Consider the following 20,643-nt stretch of genomic DNA (forward strand, 5'->3'; position numbering starts at 1 on the left):
ACTCCCCCTGACCCCCACTCCCCATGTCCCCCACTCCCCCCGCCCGTCCCCCACTCCCCCTGCCCCTGCCCCCCACACCCCACGCCCCTGCCCCCCACGCCCCTGCCCCCCACGCCCCACTCCCCCTGCCCCCCACACCCCACCCCCCGCCCCCCACTCCCCCCGCCCCCCACTCCCCCTGCCCATGTCCCCCACACCCCTGCCCCCACTCCCCCCGCCCCTGTCCCCCACTCCCCCTGCCCCTGCCCCCCACTCCCCCTGCCCCTGCCCCCCACTCCCCCCGCCCCCCACTCCCCCTGCCCATGTCCCCCACACCCCTGCCCCCACTCCCCCCGCCCCTGTCCCCCACTCCCCCTGCCCCTGCCCCCCACTCCCCCTGCCCCTGCCCCCCACTCCCCCTGCCCCTGCCCCCCACTCCCCACTCCCCCTGCCCCTGCCCCCACTCCCCACTCCCCCTGCCCCTGCCCCCCACACCCCACGCCTCTGCCCCCCACGCCCCACTCCCCCGCCCCCCACGCCCCACTCCCCCACTGCCCGTCCCCCACTCCCCTTGCCCCTGCCCCCCACTCCCCTGTCCCCCACCCCACTCCCCCTGCCCGTCCCTGTGTCCCTCCCCCACACCCCTCCCTACATGGAGGAGGGAGGAAGAACTGGAGAGGGAGGGAGAGAAGGTGCGGAGGAGGAAAACACTTCCATTTCTATCGCAACTTTCATCACCTCCCTTCCTCTTGTGGAAGAATCTACAACTAGGGGTCACTGTTTAAAAATGAGAGATTGCCCTCCCTGCGCCCCTCTCTCCCACCCTCCCTGCACCCCTCCCTCCCTCCTGCCCTCCCTGCGCCCCTCCCTCCCTCCTGCGTTCCCTGCGCCCCTCCCGCCCTCTCTCCCTGCACCCCTCCCGCCCTCTCTCCCACCCTCCCTGCACCCCTCCCGCCCTCTCTCCCACCCTCCCTGCGCCCCTCCCGCCCTCTCTCCCACCCTCCCTCCTGCGCTCCCTGCGCCCCTCCCGCCCTCTCTCCCACCCTCCCTCCCTCCTGCGCCCCTCCCGCCCTCTCTCCCAGCAACCCTCCCTGCGCCACCTTCTCCCCCTCACTCCTTCCCTCCCTGCGCCCCTCCCTCTCCCTCATTCCTTCCCTCCCTGCGCCCCTCCCTCTCCCTCATTCCTACCCTCCCTGCGCCCCTCCCTCTCCTTCATTCCTACCCTCCGTGTCCCTCCCGCCCTCTCTCCTGCCCTCCCTGCGTCCCTCCCGCCCTCTCTCCTGCACTCCCTGAGTCCCTCCCGCCCTCTCTCCAAACCTCCCTGCGCCACCTTCTCCCCCTCACTCCTTCCCTCCCTGCGCCCCTCCCTCTCCTTCATTCCTACCCTCCCTGCGCCCCTCCCTCTCCCTCACTCCTGCCCTCCCTCCCTCTCTCTCTCTCTCTCACTCCCACCCTCTCTCCCTTCATTTCCCTCTCACACCAACATTCCAACATCACTACGTCTAACTTGGGATCAAAGAATCCTGGTTCCTGGCAGCTTTAACCAGGATTGTTGTCCAGTAGGTTGCCTCAGGCTGTTCTGAATCAAGCACACAGCTGGAGCGGGGGGAGCTTCAAGTTGCCATCGGTAATTTCCAGTTCAGGGAGGGTAATGATTGAGGTTTAAAACACTCATTCTGCCGACTCAGAATTATTGAATAGCCGCTCCGCCACCACTGAGTGAGCTTTAAACAGAGAGTGCCCGCGGGTCCAGTGAGGACTGGGAGACTCAATACCTTGCCATCCTTGTCGACCCCAGACGTCTGTCCCGATGCGATCCGTACCCTGTCCGGATGAACTGCCAAACTAGTGGAAAACAACAGCTGTGAACATGGAGACCCCAAAACAGGAATCAGCTGAGATTCCGCACATCACCTCCCCAGACTCTGTCCTGCGTCTCACACCCTCTGGACCTGCAAACTCTCCTCCCAGACCACAACCCCCCCCTCCCCACCCCCGACCCTGGACTGGAGCTGCTCCTCCCAAACCAATCACCCTCATTAGCCTTTCACTCTCCTCTCCTCTTCTTCTCCATGAGAAAGTGACCAAGGAGGTGGATGGGGGCAAGGCAGTGGACGTGGTATATATGGATTTTAGTAAGGCGTTTGATAAGGTTCACCATGGTAGGCTTCTGCAGAAAATGCAGATGTATGGGATTGGGGGTGATCTAGGAAATTGGATCAGGAATTGGCTAGCGGATAGGAAACAGAGGGTGGTGGTTGATAGTAAATATTCATCATGGAGTGCGGTTACAAGTGGTGTACCTCAGGGATCTGTTTTGGGGCCACTGCTGTTTGTAATATTTATTAATGATCTGGATGAGGGTATAGTTGGGTGGATTAGCAAATTTGCTGATGACACCAAAGTCGGTGGTGTGGTAGACAGTGAGGAAGGGTGTCGTAGTTTGCAGGAAGACTTAGACAGGTTGCAAAGTTGGGCCGAGAGGTGGCGGATGGAGTTTAATGCGGAGAAGTGTGAGGTAATTCACTTTGGTAGGAATAACAGATGTGTTGAGTATAGGGCTAACGGGAGGACTTTGAATAGTGTGGAGGAGCAGAGGGATCTAGGTGTATGTGTGCATAGATCCCTGAAAGTTGGGAATCAAGTAGATAAGGTTGTTAAGAAGGCATATGGTGTCTTGGCGTTTATTGGTAGGGGGATTGAATTTAGGAGTCGTAGCGTTATGTTGCAACTGTACACAACTCTGGTGCGGCCGCACTTGGAGTACTGTGTGCAGTTCTGGTCCCCACATTACAAGAAGGATGTGGAGGCTTTGGAGAGGGTGCAGAGGAGGTTTACCAGGATGTTGCCTGGTATGGAGGGGAGATCCTATGAGGAGAGGCTGAGGGATTTGGGATTGTTTTCGCTGGAAAGGCGGCGGCTAAGAGGGGATCTTATTGAAACATATAAGATGATTAGAGGTTTAGATAGGGTGGATAGTGATAGCCTTTTTCCTCTGATGGAGAAATCCAGCACGAGGGGGCATGGCTTTAAATTGAGGGGGGGTAGTTATAGAACCGATGTCAGGGGTAGGTTCTTTACCCAGAGGGTGGTGAGGGATTGGAATGCCCTGCCAGCATCAGTAGTAAATGCGCCTAGTTTGGGGGCGTTTAAGAGATCCGTAGATAGGTTCATGGACGAAAAGAAATTGGTTTAGGTTGGAGGGTCACAGTTTTTTTTTTAACTGGTCGGTGCAACATCGTGGGCCGAAGGGCCTGTTCTGCGCTGTAATGTTCTATGTTCTATACCCTCCCTCAGAACGTCAATCCTCCCCCCCTGTCCTCAGACACCCCTTCCCACCCCTTGCTCCTCCAGTCCCCTCCCGGATCACAACCCCACTCCTCCCAGGGCCCTGCCCAACCTCTCCCCCAGTCGTTCTCCACCCTCCTGGGCAGACACTAGCCCACTGTGCAGACCTCCCCCCCCGCCTCACACCCACCTCCATCCCCTCCACTACACCCCTATCCAGTCCACTCCTCCCCAGCCTCTCTCACCAGCGTACGCAGTCAGTGTGTTTAAGGTAGTGGCGCTGTGTTCGTTCCTCAATGTTGAACAGAACCACGACACAGGCGATGAAATACACAATCTCACCCGAGGACAGCAAGTGCAGGTTGTAGCGGGAATCGCGGCCTCGGTAACCGTAGCTACACTTGGATTAAGGAGCAAACGGGGGGAGCTTGTAAATAAATCATCACCTGCACAGTTTATCAAAGAACAAAAAGAAAATTACAGCACAGGAACAGGCCCTTCGGCCCTCCAAGCCTGCACCGACCATGCTGCCCCGACTGAACTAAAACCCCCTACCCTTCTGGGGACCGTATCCCTCTATTCCCATCCTATTCATGGATTTGTCCAGACGCCCCTTAAAACTCACTATCGTATCCGCTCCCACTACCTCCCCCCGGCAGGGAGTTCCAGGCACCCACCACCCTCTGTGTAACAAAACTTGCCTCAAACATCTCCTTTAAACCTTGCCCCTCGCACCTTAACCCTGTGCTCCCGAGTAATTGACTCTTCCACCCTGGGGAAAAAGCTTCTGACTGTCCACTCTGTCCATGCCCCTCATAATCTTGTAGACTTCTATCAGGTCTCCCCTCAACCTCCGTCGCTCCAGTGAGAACAAACCACGTTTCTCCAACCTCTCCTCATAGCTAATGCCCTCCACACCAGGCAACATCCTGGTGTCAATCGAAGGGAGAGGTAACTCTAGCAGATCAAAGGATACACCCAGTCCAATTTCAGTTTCTCCGCTGGCAGCTCACACTTGAGGTCATCGATGTTCTGGATTTTAGATGGGACATACATGGTGATTGGACGTCCTCGGAGGAACATCTTTATTGATATCCCTTCTGTAACAGCGAAGGACAGGCGCTCAGGTTACAGGAATGACTGAAGCGGAATCTCCGAGCAGCTCTCTCTCAAACAGTGTGGGGGTTACATTAACACAAAACCCCGCGTACAGAATCCACAGCAGGCACTCGGAGGATCCAGTTCAGGCTGGGATCAGACCATCAAGCAGCCAGGCTGGTGTCAAACCCAATACTGCCTCTTTAGGGTGGGAAACTTGCTGTCCTTAGCCTGTCAGTATTGACATCGGACTCCAGTCTAACACCCAGTGATTCTCACCTGCCTTGCAGTGGTTTCCCAGTTGTATTAAAGCCACTAACAAGAGGCTTAAGCAACACCAGCACATTGTCAATGATGACCACATCCCGAGTGTGACCTATTTTAATGTATTTTCAATTCACGGTGTTGAGAGGATAAGAGAGGCCCTTCAGCCCCTCCTCGAGCCTGTCACATAGGAACAAGAGGAGGCCCTTCAGCCCCTCCTCGAGCCTGTCACACAGGAACAAGAGGAGGCCCTTCAGCCCCCTCCTCGAGCCTGTCACACAGGAACAAGAGGAGGCCCTTCAGCCCCTCCTCGAGCCTGTCACACAGGAACAAGAGGAGGCCCTTCAGCCCCTCCTCGAGCCTGTCACACAGGAACAAGAGGAGGCCCTTCAGCCCCCTCCTCGAGCCTGTCACACAGGAACAAGAGGAGGCCCTTCAGCCCCTTGAGCCTGATTTGCACTCAATTAGAGGCAGCTGATCCGAATCTTAACTCCTTGACCCCCTTAATAAAAATCTATAAATCTCAAATTGACGCCCACCCTCCACAGCTTTTTGTGGGTCTTTTCTCCAGATTTCCACTCCCCTTTCCCTCCCTCACCACCCCCCCCCCCTCCAATCAGAGGAAAGATTTTCTCTCTTTTGAATCCTTAAATCATCTGAAACCCATCCATTAGATCACCTCTTAATCTTCTACACTTGAGGGATTAAAAATCTCCCCATAGCTTCATCACCTCATACCTCAGTAATTAATCCCAGTCTCTACAACATGGAGTTACCTGGCCTGTCACACATGCCCCATTCCCATCGCTCCACCATTGGCGGCTGTGCTTTCAGCTGCCTGGGGGTGGGGGGGCCTAAATTGTGGAATTCCCTCCCTAAACCCCTCCCTCTGCCTGTCTCCCCCGACACACACCCATATATCCCCCTCTGTCTGTCTCTGTCTCCCCACAAACACATCCCCCTCTTTCTGTCTCCCCACACACACCCCCCCTCTGTCTGCCCACACATGCCCCCCCCACTCTCTGTCTGTCTCTCCACCCCCACCCTCTCTGTATCTGTCTCTCCACACCCCACCCTCCCCCTCTCTCTGTATCCGTCTCCCCACACCCCACCCTTTCTCTGTCTCCCCACACACACACCCCTCCCCCGTCTGTCTCTGTTGACACACACACGCCCTCCCACCCCACCTATTCTCTCTCTCGCTCTGTCTCCCCACATCCCACCCTTTCTTTCTCCCCACACACACATGCGCCCCCGCCCCCCCGTTTGTCTCTGTCTCCACACACACAGGTATCCCCCCCCCCCCCCCCCCCCCCCGTCTGTTTCGGTCTCCCCACACCTCACCCTCTCTCTCTGTCTGTCTCCCCACAGACACACACACACGCACCCCGCCCCCCCCCCCCTCTCTTTCTCCTTTAATGTGGTCCTTAAAATGCCTCGTGGACCAAGCTTTTGGTCACATGTCCCCAAGGCCTGTGTGTGGTTTGGGGTTATATTTGATCGATGGTTTACAATGTTAAATGTAAGTTCCTGTCATCCACACGACCCTGCCCTCGGGATTTCAGCCTGAACAATGTCAGAGCTCACCTTGATTGTAGACCCCGCGCCGAGATGCAGCAGCTGAAAGACAAACCAGGCCAGCCTGAGCTTTCATTTCTCCTTTAAGGAAAGGCAAAAGCTCAAAGTGCAAATTATAAACACTGGGGAAGCAGCACAGAAACTCCAGGTTAGAAAGAGAAAGATACATTCCACACACCCTCAGAATGACCCTTGTTGTAATGTAGAAAAGGTGACAGCCAGTTGGTGCACAGAAAGCTCCCAAACTACGTCATAACCACCACATCATCAGCTTGTGTAAGGTGGTTGGTCGTCAAGAGGGCTAGAATACAAGAGCAGGGATGTACCTCTGAGGCTGTATAAGGCTCTGGTCAGACCCCATTGGGAGTATTGGGAGCAGTTTTGGGCCCCGTATCTAAAGGAAGGATGTGCTGGGCCTTGGAAAGGGTCCAGAGGAGGTTCACAAGAATGATCCCTGGAATGAAGAGCTTGTCGTATGAGGAACGGTTGAGGACTCTGGATCTGTACTCGTTGGAGTTTAGAAGGATGAGGGGGGATCTTATTGAAACTTACAGGATGCTGCGAGGCCTGGATAGAGTGGACGTGGAGAGGATGTTTCCACTAGTAGGAAAAACTAGAACCAGAGGGCACAACCTCAGGCTAAAGGGACGATCCTTTAAAACAGAGATGAGGAGGAATTTCTTCAGCCAGAGAGTGGCGAATCTGTGGAACTCTTTGCCGCAGAAGGCTGTGGAGGCCGGGTCATTGAGTGTCTTTAAGACAGAGATAGATAGGTTCTTAATTGATAAGGGGATCAGGGGTTATGGGGAAAAGGCAGGAGAATGGGGATGAGAAAAATATCAGCCATGATTGAATGGTGGAGCAGACTCGATGGGCCGAGTGGCCTCATTCTATTCGTATGTCTTATGGTCCCCCACCCTCCGACCGCGCTGCTGTCTGTCAGTTCAACACAGGAATTGTCAGGCTGGATTATTGGTTAAATCTCAGGGGAGGGAGGTGCAGGAGAGGAAGGATTGTTACTGGTAGCGAGACTGGGAGCTTAAGAATTGCAGCCACTAAGTAAGCCATTGCCAAGAGAAGGAAAGGCATAAACAGCTACTCCTGACACTAAGCTTGTACATTTCAGGGAAGGAGAGAATGAAAGGAAATGAATTTGCATGAAATTTGGGACGGGATTGGATTCTGTGAGGTTGGAGAGCAAGTGGGTCATTATTTTTTCGAATAAAGATAATCCACTGGCATTGGCCCTGCCAAATCACAAAACCTTTCACAGACACACACACACCGATCACACCCAGCTGTGAGGCGGTCTGAGGGTAGTTCCTGATTCATACCTGGAGTCTGGAATGGATCCTTGGCTCGGCTGCAGGAAAGAAAAGAGAGACACAGATCAGTACGGGCAAAATTATTGTGGGGAATGAGGACGTTGAAGAGGCATCTTGATAGGTACATGAATAGGCAGCGAATAGCACGATATGGAACACGTAGAGGCAAAGATCTTTCATTTAGAAAGGCGTCATGTGTGAGCGCAGGCTTGATGGGCCGAAGGGCCTGTTCCTGTGCTGTGCTGTTCCTTGGTTATATTGCAGAAATAGGGGGCAAGTAATGTGAAGAACGTCAGATAACTAGCATTAGAGGTATTGGAGAAACCCAAAGGGCTAAAAGCTGACCGATCCTCCCCAGGGCCTCCTGTTCTCTCACCCTCACTGCTCTAAACCAGGTTGCTGCAGAGGCTTCCAATTCCCCAATATCCCTCCATTGTGGAACAATCCCAGCAGATTGGCAAATATAACATGCCTATTCAAGAAAGGAGAGAGAGAGAGAGAAAACAGAGAACGACAGACCGGTTAGACTGGTATCTATTCAGCAAATCTGAACAAAGCTTTCAGAAAGTTAGAATCTAATCTGACCAATGGATTTTCAAAGGGAAAATAGCGATTGACAAATTTATTCAAATGGGTGGCACGGTGGCACAGTGGTTAGCACTGCTGCCTCACAGCGCCAGGGACCTGGGTTCAATTCTGGCCTTGGGTCACTGTCTATGTGGAGTCTGCACGTTTTCCCCGTGTCTGCGTGGGTTTCCTCCGGGTGCTCCGGTTTCCTCCCACAGTCCGAAAAATATGCAAGTTAAGTGGATTGGCCGTGCTAAATTGCCCCTTAGTGTCCAAAGATGTGCGGGTTAGGTGGATTGGCCGTGCTAAATGTGTGGGGCTACAGGGATAGGGTACGGAGAGGGTCTGGGTAAGATGCTCTGTCAGAGAGTCGGTGCAGACTCGATGGGCTGAATGGCCTCTTCTGCACTGTAGGGATTAGAACATAGAACATAGAACAGTACAGCACAGAACAGGCCCTTTGGCCCACGATGTTGTGCCGAGCTTTATCTGAAACCAAGATCAAGCTATCCCACTCCCTATCATCCTGGTGTGCTCCATGTGCCTATCCAATAACCGCTTAAATGTTCCTAAAGTGTCTGACTCCACTATCACTGCAGGCAGTCCATTCCACACCCCAACCACTCTCTGCGTAAAGAACCTACCTCTGATATCCTTCCTATATCTCCCACCACGAACCCTATAGTTATGCCCCCTTGTAATAGCTCCATCCACGCGAGGAAATAGTCTTTGAACGTTCACACTATCTATCCCCTTCATCATTTTATAAACCTCTATTAAGTCTCCCCTCAGCCTCCTCCGCTCCAGAGAGAACAGCCCTAGCTCCCTCAACCTTTCCTCATAAGACCTACCCTCCAAACCAGGCAGCATCCTGGTAAATCTCCTCTGCACTCTTTCCAGCGCTTCCACATCCTTCTTATAGTGAGGTGACCAGAACTGCACACAATATTCCAAATGTGGTCTCACCAAGGTCCTGTACAGTTGCAGCATAACCCCACGGCTCTTAAACTCCAACCCCCTGTTAATAAATTCTATGATTCTACTGAGGATGTATGTGGTAGGGTAGATAAGGGGGAATGTGGTATGTTTAGATTTTCTAAAGGCATTTGATAAGATAATATAGCCAAGGTCAAGAGGTGAGACGTGGTCTCAAGGAGCTGGGGATAATATAGATCAGAATGGATGGAGAATCGGTTAGTCGGCAGAAAGTGGAGAACCATAGAATGCCTACAGTGGAGAAAGAGGCCATTCAGCCCACTGAGTCTGCACTGACCACAATCCCACCCTAGGCCCTATCCCCATAACCCCATACATTTACCATGGCTAGTCCCCCTGACACTAAAGAGCAATTTAGCAGGGCCAATCCACCGAACCTGCACATCTTTCAGGCTGTGGGAGGAAACTGGAGCACCCGGAGGAAACCCACACAGTGACCCAAGTCGGGAATCGAACCCGGGTCCCTGGCGCTGTGAGGCAGCGATGCTAACCACTGTGCCACCGCGCCACCCCAAAGGTAGAGATATATGGGGCATTTTCAAATTAACCCCATACGTCCTGATTCAAGGTGGAGGATAGGGGAGGACGACTCATCGAGCCAGAGCTGACCCAGTAAGTGGTACCTGGCAGTGATGAGGACCAGCAATGGTTGGCGAGAGGTGGGGGGGGGGAGGTGGTGATAGTGGGGCGGCTGGAGCAGAAAATCAGCTGGAGTTGTCATGATTCAGTCACCCGTGTAGAACACCTGTTTACATGAATGTTCCTCGGGGAAGGATTGGGTTTAAAACCTGGAGACGTCCAATAGTGTAGGGATCCAGTGCCACCCAAAATAAAAGTTAGAGCATCAAAATCTGAATAACTAAGTAACATATTCACTGAAAGGTCAATTCTGAATGGAGCGTTTCTCCTGCACAATTAGTTCCTTTCTCTAAAACGAAACCCCCACAGTTAGATTGCAATCAGCTGGGGCCCCAGTGTCCACGTCAGCCATTCAGAAGCTGGAAAATTTCATCAACAGCTGTGCCGAAATAATGGCGGCTTTCTTCATTAAACTAATCGCCATTTATCATTCGTGTGTCTGAGAGCTGGAGCAGGCTGGGACAAGATTCCAACTCTTTCCCAACACGGGGATCAGCCCAGGCTCGCAACTCAGGGTCTTATCTCAACCAGGGAGGCACACCAGCTGGCAGGGGAAGAGAGACAAGCAGGCCAGAGGGAGAGGAGTTGGGGGGGGGGGGGGGGGAGGAGAGGAGACACGCAGGCCAGAGGGAGAAGAGTGGGCGGGGGGGGGGGAAGGGGAGACAAGCAGGCCAGAGTGAGAAGAGTTGGGGGGGGGGGGGAAGGAGACACACAGGCCAGAGGGAGAGGAGTGGGGGGGGGGGGGGGGGCGGGAGAGAGAGAGAGATAGAGACAAGCAGGCCAGAGGGAGAGGAGTGGGGGAGACACATCGGCCAGGGAGAGGGGGGGGGAGACACACAAGCCAGGGGTGGGGGGTGGGGGAGACAGGCAGGCCAGAGGGCGAAGGGTGGGGGTGACAGGCAGGCCAGAAGGGGTGGGGGGGGGGGGGGGGGGGGGGGGGGGGAGACAGGCAGGCCAGAGGGAGAGGGGTGGGGGAGACAGGCAGGTCAGAGGGAGAGGGGTGGGGGAGACAGGCAGGTCAGAGGGGCAGGGTGGGGGAGACACAGACCAGAGGGAGAGGGGTGGGGGGAGACACACAGGCCAGAGGGAGAGGGGTGGGGGAGACAGGCAGGCCAGAGGGAGAGGGGTGGGGGAGACAGGCAGGCCAGAGGGAGAGGGGTGGGGGAGACAGGCAGGCCAGAGGGGGCAGGGTGGGGGAGACAGGCACGTCAGAGGGGGCAGGGTGGGGGAGACACACAGGTCAGAGGGAGAGGGGTGCAGTGGGGAAGAGACAGGGAGATGGGCAGGCAAGTTGGCCAGCGGGTGAAAGATTGTGAAAGAGGCAGCGCTGACTGTTGGAGGAGCTGGGAAGAGACAGAGAGAGGGGAGGAAAGGGAATTATCTAACACCTCACCTGTCTGTAGTCCTGGATTTTGTCAGCAGATTTATGGAGGAGGCAGATTTTCTTGCAAGTTTGGGTTTTCCGTTCTCTGTGTCCCGCATGGCTCCGAGTTTATCTGATGTATTGCTGCGTCTTAACCTGAAGAAAACCAGTGGTTAGTATCAAAGGCAGGATGAGAGGATGAGTGAACAGAGAGGGGAGGCCGTGTGTTAGAAGCCAGACACCCAGGTTACAGAGAAATGTTGTTGGGGTTAGAAAGCTCGATTCACCATGCCACACAATCCCGACCACCCTTCAGCTGATGAGATGTCAAGCTGCAGCACAGCCGTGTTCCCGGGTTGTTAGTGAGTTACGCTGCCCTCGGTTTGTAGAGAATGGAGATTTAAGCAAGGCTCACTCACAATTTCCACATTAAACACTCCCTGTGAAACGGAGCAGCAAGTCATTCACCTCCCTATCTCAATCCACTCCCTGTAACCCTTTGACCGTGTGAAGCCAGGCTCCCCATCATGTCCGGTTCACTGCTCAAATCGCTGAACGCGCTGCCCTCCAACCTCAAACCTCTGCAAAAGAGTGGCAATGATTTTTGATGCTTGTTGTCTCACTCCTGGAGTAAACCCCAGGATGTTAGCTTAGATGAAGATCACTCCATTTTCCCCAAACACAGGCAGGGTTTGATTAGGTTTTGATTGAGAAGTAGTGATTGGAATTTGACATGCATTAGTCACACACCTTGGTCAGTCATCATTTTAATGGGGTTAGAAGTTAGTAAAGAAACAATGAGGTCTCGACATGCTAAAACCAGCCAAGGGTGGAGCTCCAGCCAGCGTTCTCCAAATCGCTTCCAATCCGGTGTCTCTCACACACTCCTATTTCCAATTCTCTACTTTCTGGGACTGAGTGTCAATGGGAACTGATTGGATGTTGAAAGTTTTTGTGGGATTTCTACCTGATGAAGGTTCATGGATGGAGGTGTTGGAAATCAGAAGCCTCTACTCACCGTCAGTGCCAAATCAATCCAGGGACATGGCCCCAGTCATTACTCAATCTCCCCAGCCTCTGTCCCCGACTCCACTCAGAAGTGTAGACCCTACTGGAAACGGTGCAACTCTCCTACTCTCCCCGACTGACCTGCCCAAAAAGTCTATTAACTACAAAGCTCAGGAAATGTCTTTTTCCAAATGCCAATCTTTGCTTCCTTCATCCAGAGATGCTGAACCCCGTGGACTACCTCAATCACTATTCACGACTTTTCCCAAGAGACACATTGCACCCATCCTGTTCAATGCCAGCATCTCCACATCATGGCTACCACCACCTCCTCCGGTAGCATTCACCACCCTGTGTGTGAAAAACCTGCCCCTTACAGCTTTTGTAAACTTTCCCCCTCTCACTCTCAACCTATGCCCCCGAGTAACTGACCCTTCGACCCTGGGAAAAAGACTCTGACTGTCCACTCTATCCAAGCCTGTCATAATCTTGTAAACCTCTATCAGGTCACCCCTCATCCTCCGATGCTCCAGTGAAAACAATCCAAGTTTGTTCAACCTTTCTTCACTGTCCATATCCTCCAAACCAGGCAACATCCTGGTAAATCTCTTCTGCACCCTTTCCAATGCATCAACATCCTTCCGGTAGTGTGACGACCAGAATTGTACACAATACTCCAAATGCGGCCTAACCAAAGTCTCCTGCAGCTGCAACATGATTTTCCAATTCCTATACTCAACGCCCCGACCGGTGAAGGTCAGTATGCCACGCGCCTTCTTGATCACCTTGTCCACCTGAGTTGCCACCTTCAGGGACCTGTGGATCTGCACGCCTAGATCCCTCTGTATGCTGATATTTCTAAGGGCCCTACCATTTACTGAATACTTTTCTTCAGCAGTAGACCTTCCAAATCACATCACCTCACATTGGTCCGGGTTAAATTCCATCTGCCATCTTTCGGCCCAGGTCTCCAGCTGATTTATATCCTGCTGTATCCTCTGACAATCCTCCTCACTATCCGCTACTCCCCCAATTTTTGTACCATCTGCAAATTTAATGATTAGACCACCTACATTTTCCTCCAAATCATTTATATATATTACAAACAAGAGAGGTCCCAGCACGGATCCTTGTGGAACACCGCTTGTCACAGACCTCCAGTTAGAAAAGTACCCTTCCACTGCTACTGTCTGCTTTCTATGCCCAAGCCAGTTTTGTATCTATCTTACCAGCTCACCTCGGATCCCATATAACTTCACCTTCTGTATCAGCCTGCCATGAGGAACCTTATCGAAGGCTTTACTAAAGTCCATGTATACAAATCCGCTTGTCACTTCCTCAAAGAACTCAATCAAGTTGTGAGATACGACCTCCCCTTTACAAAACCATGCTGCCTGTCGCTAATAAGCCGATTCTCTTCCAGATGTGAGTACATCCTGTCCCTAAGAATCTTCTCCAATAATTTCCCCACCACTGATGTAAGATTCACAGGCCTGTAATTTCCCAGATTGTCTCTTCTGTCCTTCTTAAACAGAGGAACAGTGTTCCCTACTCCTCAATCCTCTGGTACCTCGTCCGTGACTCAGCAATTTCTTCCCTCGCCTCTCAGTATTCTGGGATAGACCCTATCTGGTCCTGGGGACTTGTCCACTTTAATGTTTCTCAAAACCTACCATACCTCCTCCCTTTTTAACTCAACATGTCCTAGAATGTCAACATCCTCCTTTCTACAAGAGACGGAGATTGTCCCCAGTTACATTTACACACAAAGCCTCACTAAATGGAGCTTGAAGGCAGAGTGAGGAGGGATACAAGCCCTCGTTTCTTAAAATGGACTGAAAGCTTGACTTGTTCAAAGCTTGCCTCTCTCATACCCCCTCCCCCGCCTGGTGTGACCAATATAGCAGTCATGCTGGGCATTACAAAATGGCACCAGAACACTAGGACCTACACTGAGACTGAGATTGTCCCCTTCACTTGGCACAGGAAGCTGCCACCTAACGAAAGATAGTGAAGAGTTCATTCCAACACAGAGATGACTTGGTTACAAGAGGAGCACACTCAGACCTGCTACAACCTCCATCCAAAGGCTCACGTGGGCCTCCAGCACTCCATCTGGAATCAATCCAGGATACAGTATACTGACAGAAGCCGACACCAGAACCGGATTACTCCAGGCCCAGCAATCAACCATCTTAGATCCCTCAAATTCAGATGACAATGAGCTGCTTTGTGAGCAATGAAGAATCTATGTGGAAAAGACAACTCTACAGATCAACAGAAGTCTCCCGCAGAAAGGAAAACAGCGAGGCGTTGGGATTTTGGGAGTGAGTGAGAGTGGTTGGGTCGGGAGGGGTCTGGATTGAAGGGGTGGAATGGACACCCAATCATTCACCAACCCACATATTTAACACTACAGCTAATATCCCACGCACAGCAGCTTCTTGCTGACAGCAGCGGCAGTCACAGGAGGTAGCGAGGCGACACCATCCTTCAGGCTCAGCTGGGCAGCTTGACTCACACTCCGAGGAGCCCGAGGTTGAATATCCAGCTCTTCCAGACTTCCCTGGGGCTGTGGCAAGACTTTGGACACCGACACGGACTGTGCCTGACGGGGAGCCGGCGATACATCAAGGCCGGCTGCTGAGGGAGATCCCTGGGCTGAATCTGGACTGGCTGTGGGAGTTGTGGAGTGCTCATGTTGCAAATGTTCAGATCCATTTGCACTGATCACTGGAGCACGGACTTCACTTTTCAGCTGGCTCAGAGATGTATCTGAATGAGGGGCTGCTTCTGGCTGGAACGGAGGAGGAAGGCTCTCTGCTTTGGACCGGCTCCCATTCAGAGGAGCCACGGGAATGACAGCTTCTGACGAACCCCGACAGGGATCCTGAGGGGATGCTCTCGGAGTCCACTGCTCATCCTGCTGCACTTTGATCCCGTTGGACAGTGCTTGGAACGGACAGTGAGAAGATTGCTGCACTTTGTCCTGCGAGGGAGGATGGACTTGTCGAGGGGCAGGTTCTGGGGCAGCATTGCTCTCAGTTTGTGGAACGGCAGCTGCTCCTTGCACACACTGATCTCCAGAGTGAGTTTCTGCAGGTTGGAGCTGGGTTCCTGTGCACTCGTTCAGAAGCTGGACAGGCTGCTGACTGTTTGCCCCAGCTTGGTGCTGGACTCCAGATTCTGCCAAGTGGATTGGGAGACCGTCACTTTCACCACCGAGTTGAAGTCGAGCTGCCTGGGCAGCAGGCTGGCATCCTGGGTTCTCCACCTCAGCCTGGCTGTGCAGCCCAGCACACTGTCGGGCTAAGGTGTGTGGTTGGATTGGATGAGGATCAGGCTCATTATGCGACAGGCACTGAGGGACTAGCGAGCCTGGAGGATTCCTGACAGTGAATTCCGACTCCTGGATGCCCGTACGCATGCCCATTGCTGCCTGACCCCTGGGGTGCTGTACACGCACTCTGTGTAACGCCTCAATCCCGGAGGCTTTTCTGTCCTTTGTGCCTGTAAAACTGTAGATGGTACACGTTAAAGTGAAAAAAATTAACACACAAATGAGTCATAAATTTGCAGCTCCTCCCACACCCCCCCCTCCCCCCTCCGTCCCATCACACAACAATCCCCCAACCCCCTCCCACACAGTGAAACCCTCCTCAGTCTCCAATGGCACTGGGCACACATCACTGTCCAGGAGGCGCGGGGACCAACTTTGGGTGGTACGGCAGCACAGTGGGTTAGCACTGCTGCCTCACAGCGCCAGGGACCCGGGTTTGATTCCCGGCTCGGGTCACTGCCTGTGTGGAGTCTGCACGTTCTCCCCATGTCTGCGTGGGTTTCCTCCGGGTGCTCCGGTTTCCTCCCACAGTCCGAAAGACGTGCTGGTTAGGGTGCATTGGCAGCGCCAAATTCTCCCTCAGTGTAACCCGAACAGGTGCCGGAGTGTGGGCGACTAGGGGATTTTCACAGTAACTTCATTGCAGTGTTAATGTAAGCCTTACTTGTCACATTAATAAATAAATTTTACTTTAACTTTCTCTGCAGGAATTAGTGACCACACTCAGCGCGATTCTCCTAACTTCACTCCCAGTCCCCACCAGCCCTGGGCGACCACCTCAGTAAGAAGCTTAACAACACCAGGTTAAAGTCCAACAGGTTTATTTGGTAGCAAAAGCCACACAAGCTTTCGGAGCCCCGAGCCCCTTCTTCAGGTGACTGGGCCAGAGATGACAGACCAGGAGGGGGTTCTGCTTCTGCCCTGCCGCTCACATTGACGTACCTCTCCCCAGGCCCGCTAGGAGTGAGCTGGGAGGGAGGGGGTTTGCCCAATCTCCAGGACGATCTCTGGGAAGTACAGTCCAATCTCTTCCACCCTGCTGAGAGCAAACAACCGGAGGGGAGAGTTCACAACAATAAAAAGGTATGTTTCTTACTCCCACCACTGAACACTATCCAAGTTAAAATGGTCCGAGATGGGGGGAAAGGAAATGTGACTGATAGTGCATTATACTTCACTGTACTGCTTGGTCACAGCTGGATAATAACCGATGGAGCGACTGCGACCATGTGCGAAGCTGCCCCGGTACAATGGACAGCACGGGTTAGACAGACTGAGGACGATTGGTACCTTGTGCTGGTGTCTCCAGTGTGTCGAGATAAATCATAAGCTGAACTTAGAGACTGGCTCCTTTTCGCACTGGGCCGTTCTGTGTGGCCCAAGGCAGAGAACGGGCTTTGTAAAGTAGGGTTTCCTAAAAGAGAGCGAGACAGAGACAGAGAGAGATAAAGATCTTTACATATCTCATACACTCCTGGAGGTCACCAATCCCAGCCTTCTCTCTCTCTCTCTCTCCAAATTTCTGAGCTTTCCTTCCAAACTCCAAATTGACCATCCCATCAACTTTTTTAAATTCATCATGGGACGTGGGTGTCACTGGCTGGGCCAGTGTTTATTGCCCACGCCCCAGTGCCATTTCAGAGGGCATTTGTCAACCACATTGCTGTGGCACTGGAGTCACACTTGGCCAGACCAGCTAAGGATGGTAGATTTTCTTCTCTAAAAGGCATGAGTGAATCAGATGGGTTTTTACAGCAATTGACATTGGTTTCATGATCTTTTGATTTAATTCCAGATTTATACTGAAATTAAATTTCACACCTGGTGTGGTGGGATTTGATCCAGTGCCCCCAGAGGATTATCCTGGCTCTGTGGATTATTAATCCAGCAACAATACCACTAGGTCACCACTTCCCCAGGGAGAATTCTCCGCAGTATCCTCCATGTGCGGAAAGGACATCCCAGGAATGTCACTTCTCTCACTCCTCCCCTGGACAATAAACACTCTCGATCTCTGCTGCTCTCCTGCCCCTTCACTGGGCAGTCCCGCAGCCATGGGACCATTCCCTATTGGACCCCTCCCCAACTCCCAAACCTCATTAGACCCCTCCCCAACAATCAATTCACACACTCTCACCCCTCAAACCCTGGCCTTCAACCAGCAAACCACATCAAACACCACTCCCAAACCCCCGCCCCCCACCACAATAAAATCCCATCCCAGGAAGCTCACCCAAACCCACCCCCTTTCACCCGATTTCCCCCAAAACCCAACCAACACCAGGAGAGGGAGTGGGGATTGGGCACGTACCGGGAAGACTGGCTTTCAGCATTGAGAAGTGCTGGTCATAGAAGCAGATGCGTCGGAGAGCATCGGCAAGTGCAGACTTGAGCAGTGTAATCTCATCCTCCTGTTGTTGCAGCCTCTGTTCCAGCTGAGACAGACGTTGGTCCTGGTAATCCAACTCACTCACTCCAGACACACTGTCATCTGTAGGGGCTGGGGAGATTCAAACACTCAGTCACTGAGGTACCCATTAGATCCATCTCAATCACTCAAATTGTTCCCGACCCAGAGAAACATTTCATATTATCTGGTCCCTGTTGAAATGTAGGAAATGCAGCAGGAAATTAGTGCACAGCAAGCTCCCACAAACAGAAACATGATCGGAACCAGATAACTCATTTCTTTCAAGCGATGTTAGCTGAGGGATAAATATTGGACCCAGCTCATCGTGGAAGAACCTCTCGCCCACCCTTTCTTCCAATAGTAGCTGTGGGATTTTCTTTATGTCCAACTGAGATGGTTTAATATCACATGCAAAAGACAGCACCTCCGATAGTGCACTGCTCCTCTAGCACTGACCCCTTCCTCAGCACTGACCCTCTGACAGTGCGGTGCTCCCCCAGTACTGACCCTCCCACAGCACAGCCTCCCTCAGCACCGACACTCCCACAGTGCGGCGCTCCCTCAGCACTGACCCTCCCACAGCACAGCCTCCCTCAGCACCGACACTCCCACAGTGCGGTGCTCCCCCAGTACTGACCCTCCCACAGCACAGCCTCCCTCAGCACCGACACTCCCGCAGTGCGGCGCTCCCTCAGCACTGACCCTCCCACAGCACAGCCTCCCTCAGCACCGACACTCCCACAGTGCGGTGCTCCCCCAGTACTGACCCTCCCACAGCACAGCCTCCCTCAGCACCGACACTCCCGCAGTGCGGCGCTCCCTCAGCACTGACCCTCCCACAGCACAGCCTCCCTCAGCACCGACGCTCCCACAGTGCGGTGCTCCCCCAGTACTGACCCTCCCACAGCACAGCCTCCCTCGGCACCGACACTCCCGCAGTGCGGCGCTCCCTCAGCACTGACCCTCCCGCAGCACGGCCTCCCTCGGCATCGACCCCCCCGCAGCACAGCGCTCCCTCGGCACTGACCCTCTGACAGTGCGGCACTCCCTCGGCACTGACCCTCTGACAGTGCGGCACTCCCTCGGCACTGACCCTCTGACAGTGCGCCACTCCCTCGGCACTGACCCTCTGACAGTGCGGCACTCCCTCAGTACTGACCCTCTGACAGTGCGGCACTCCCTCAGCACTGACCCACAGTGCGGCACTCCCTCAGCACGGCACTCCCTCAGCACTGACGGACAGTGCGGCACTCCCTCGGCACTGACCCTCTGACAGTGCGGCACTCCCTCGGCACTGACCCTCCCACAGTGCGGCACTCCCTCGGCACTGACCCTCCCACAGTGCGGCACTCCCTCGGCACTGACCCTCCGACAGTGCGGCACTCCCTCGGCACTGACCCACAGTGCGGCACTCCCTCAGCACGGCACTCCCTCAGCACTGACGAACAGTGCGGCACTCCTCAGCACAGACCCTCTGACAGTGCGGCACTCCCTCAGCACTGACGGACAGTGCGGCACTCCCTCAGCACTGACGGACAGTGCGGCACTCCCTCAGCACTGACGGACAGTGCGGCACTCCCTCAGCACTGACGGACAGTGCGGCACTCCCTCAGCACTGACGGACAGTGCGGCACTCCCTCAGCACTGACGGACAGTGCGGCACTCCCTCAGCACTGACGGACAGTGCGGCACTCCCTCAGCACTGACGGACAGTGCGGCACTCCCTCAGCACTGACGGACAGTGCGGCACTCCCTCAGCACTGACGGACAGTGCGGCACTCCCTCAGCACTGACGGACAGTGCGGCACTCCCTCAGCACTGACGGACAGTGCGGCACTCCCTCAGCACTGACGGACAGTGCGGCACTCCCTCAGCACTGACGGACAGTGCGGCACTCCCTCAGCACTGACGGACAGTGCGGCACTCCCTCAGCACTGACGGACAGTGCGGCACTCCCTCAGCACTGACGGACAGTGCGGCACTCCCTCAGCACTGACGGACAGTGCGGCACTCCCTCAGCACTGACGGACAGTGCGGCACTCCCTCAGCACTGACGGACAGTGCGGCACTCCCTCAGCACTGACGGACAGTGCGGCACTCCCTCAGCACTGACGGACAGTGCGGCACTCCCTCAGCACTGACGGACAGTGCGGCACTCCCTCAGCACTGACGGACAGTGCGGCACTCCCTCAGCACTGACGGACAGTGCGGCACTCCCTCAGCACTGACGGACAGTGCGGCACCCCCTCAGCACTGACGGACAGTGCGGCACCCCCTCAGCACTGACGGACAGTGCGGCACCCCCTCAGCACTGACGGACAGTGCGGCACCCCCTCAGCACTGACGGACAGTGCGGCACTCCCTCAGCACTGACGGACAGTGCGGCACTCCCTCAGCACTGACGGACAGTGCGGCACTCCCTCAGCACTGACGGACAGTGCGGCACTCCCTCAGCACTGACGGACAGTGCGGCACTCCCTCAGCACTGACGGACAGTGCGGCACTCCCTCAGCACTGACGGACAGTGCGGCACTCCCTCAGCACTGACGGACAGTGCGGCACTCCCTCAGCACTGACCCTGTGACAGTGCGGCACTCCCTCAGTACTGACCCTCTGACAGTGCGGCACTCCCTCAGCACTGACCCACAGTGCGGCACTCCCTCAGCACTGACCCACAGTGCGGCACTCCCTCAGCACTGATCCTCTGACAGTGCGGCACTCCCTCGACACTGACCCTCTGACAGTGCGGCACTCCCTCGGCACTGAACCTCTGACAGTGCGGCACTCC

The 20,643-nt window shown here is 54.5% G+C and overlaps 1 protein-coding gene across 1 annotated transcript; it reads right to left on the minus strand.

The window, feature by feature from the left end:
* Positions 1-1,464: 1,464 nt before the first annotated feature.
* Positions 1,465-17,945, minus strand: LOC144490512 (uncharacterized; the record flags this gene model as incomplete). The annotated part of the gene is made up of 9 exons (XM_078208248.1): positions 1,465-1,824; positions 3,513-3,662; positions 4,244-4,367; positions 6,217-6,249; positions 7,542-7,570; positions 11,128-11,253; positions 14,541-15,623; positions 16,736-16,859; positions 17,757-17,945. Coding segments are annotated over 9 exons (2,090 nt in total), but the record flags the coding sequence as incomplete, so codon positions are not given.
* Positions 17,946-20,643: the final 2,698 nt, after the last annotated feature.

Source organism: Mustelus asterias, unplaced genomic scaffold (genome assembly GCF_964213995.1).
Source record: "Mustelus asterias unplaced genomic scaffold, sMusAst1.hap1.1 HAP1_SCAFFOLD_3382, whole genome shotgun sequence".
Classification (NCBI taxonomy): domain Eukaryota; kingdom Metazoa; phylum Chordata; class Chondrichthyes; order Carcharhiniformes; family Triakidae; genus Mustelus; species Mustelus asterias.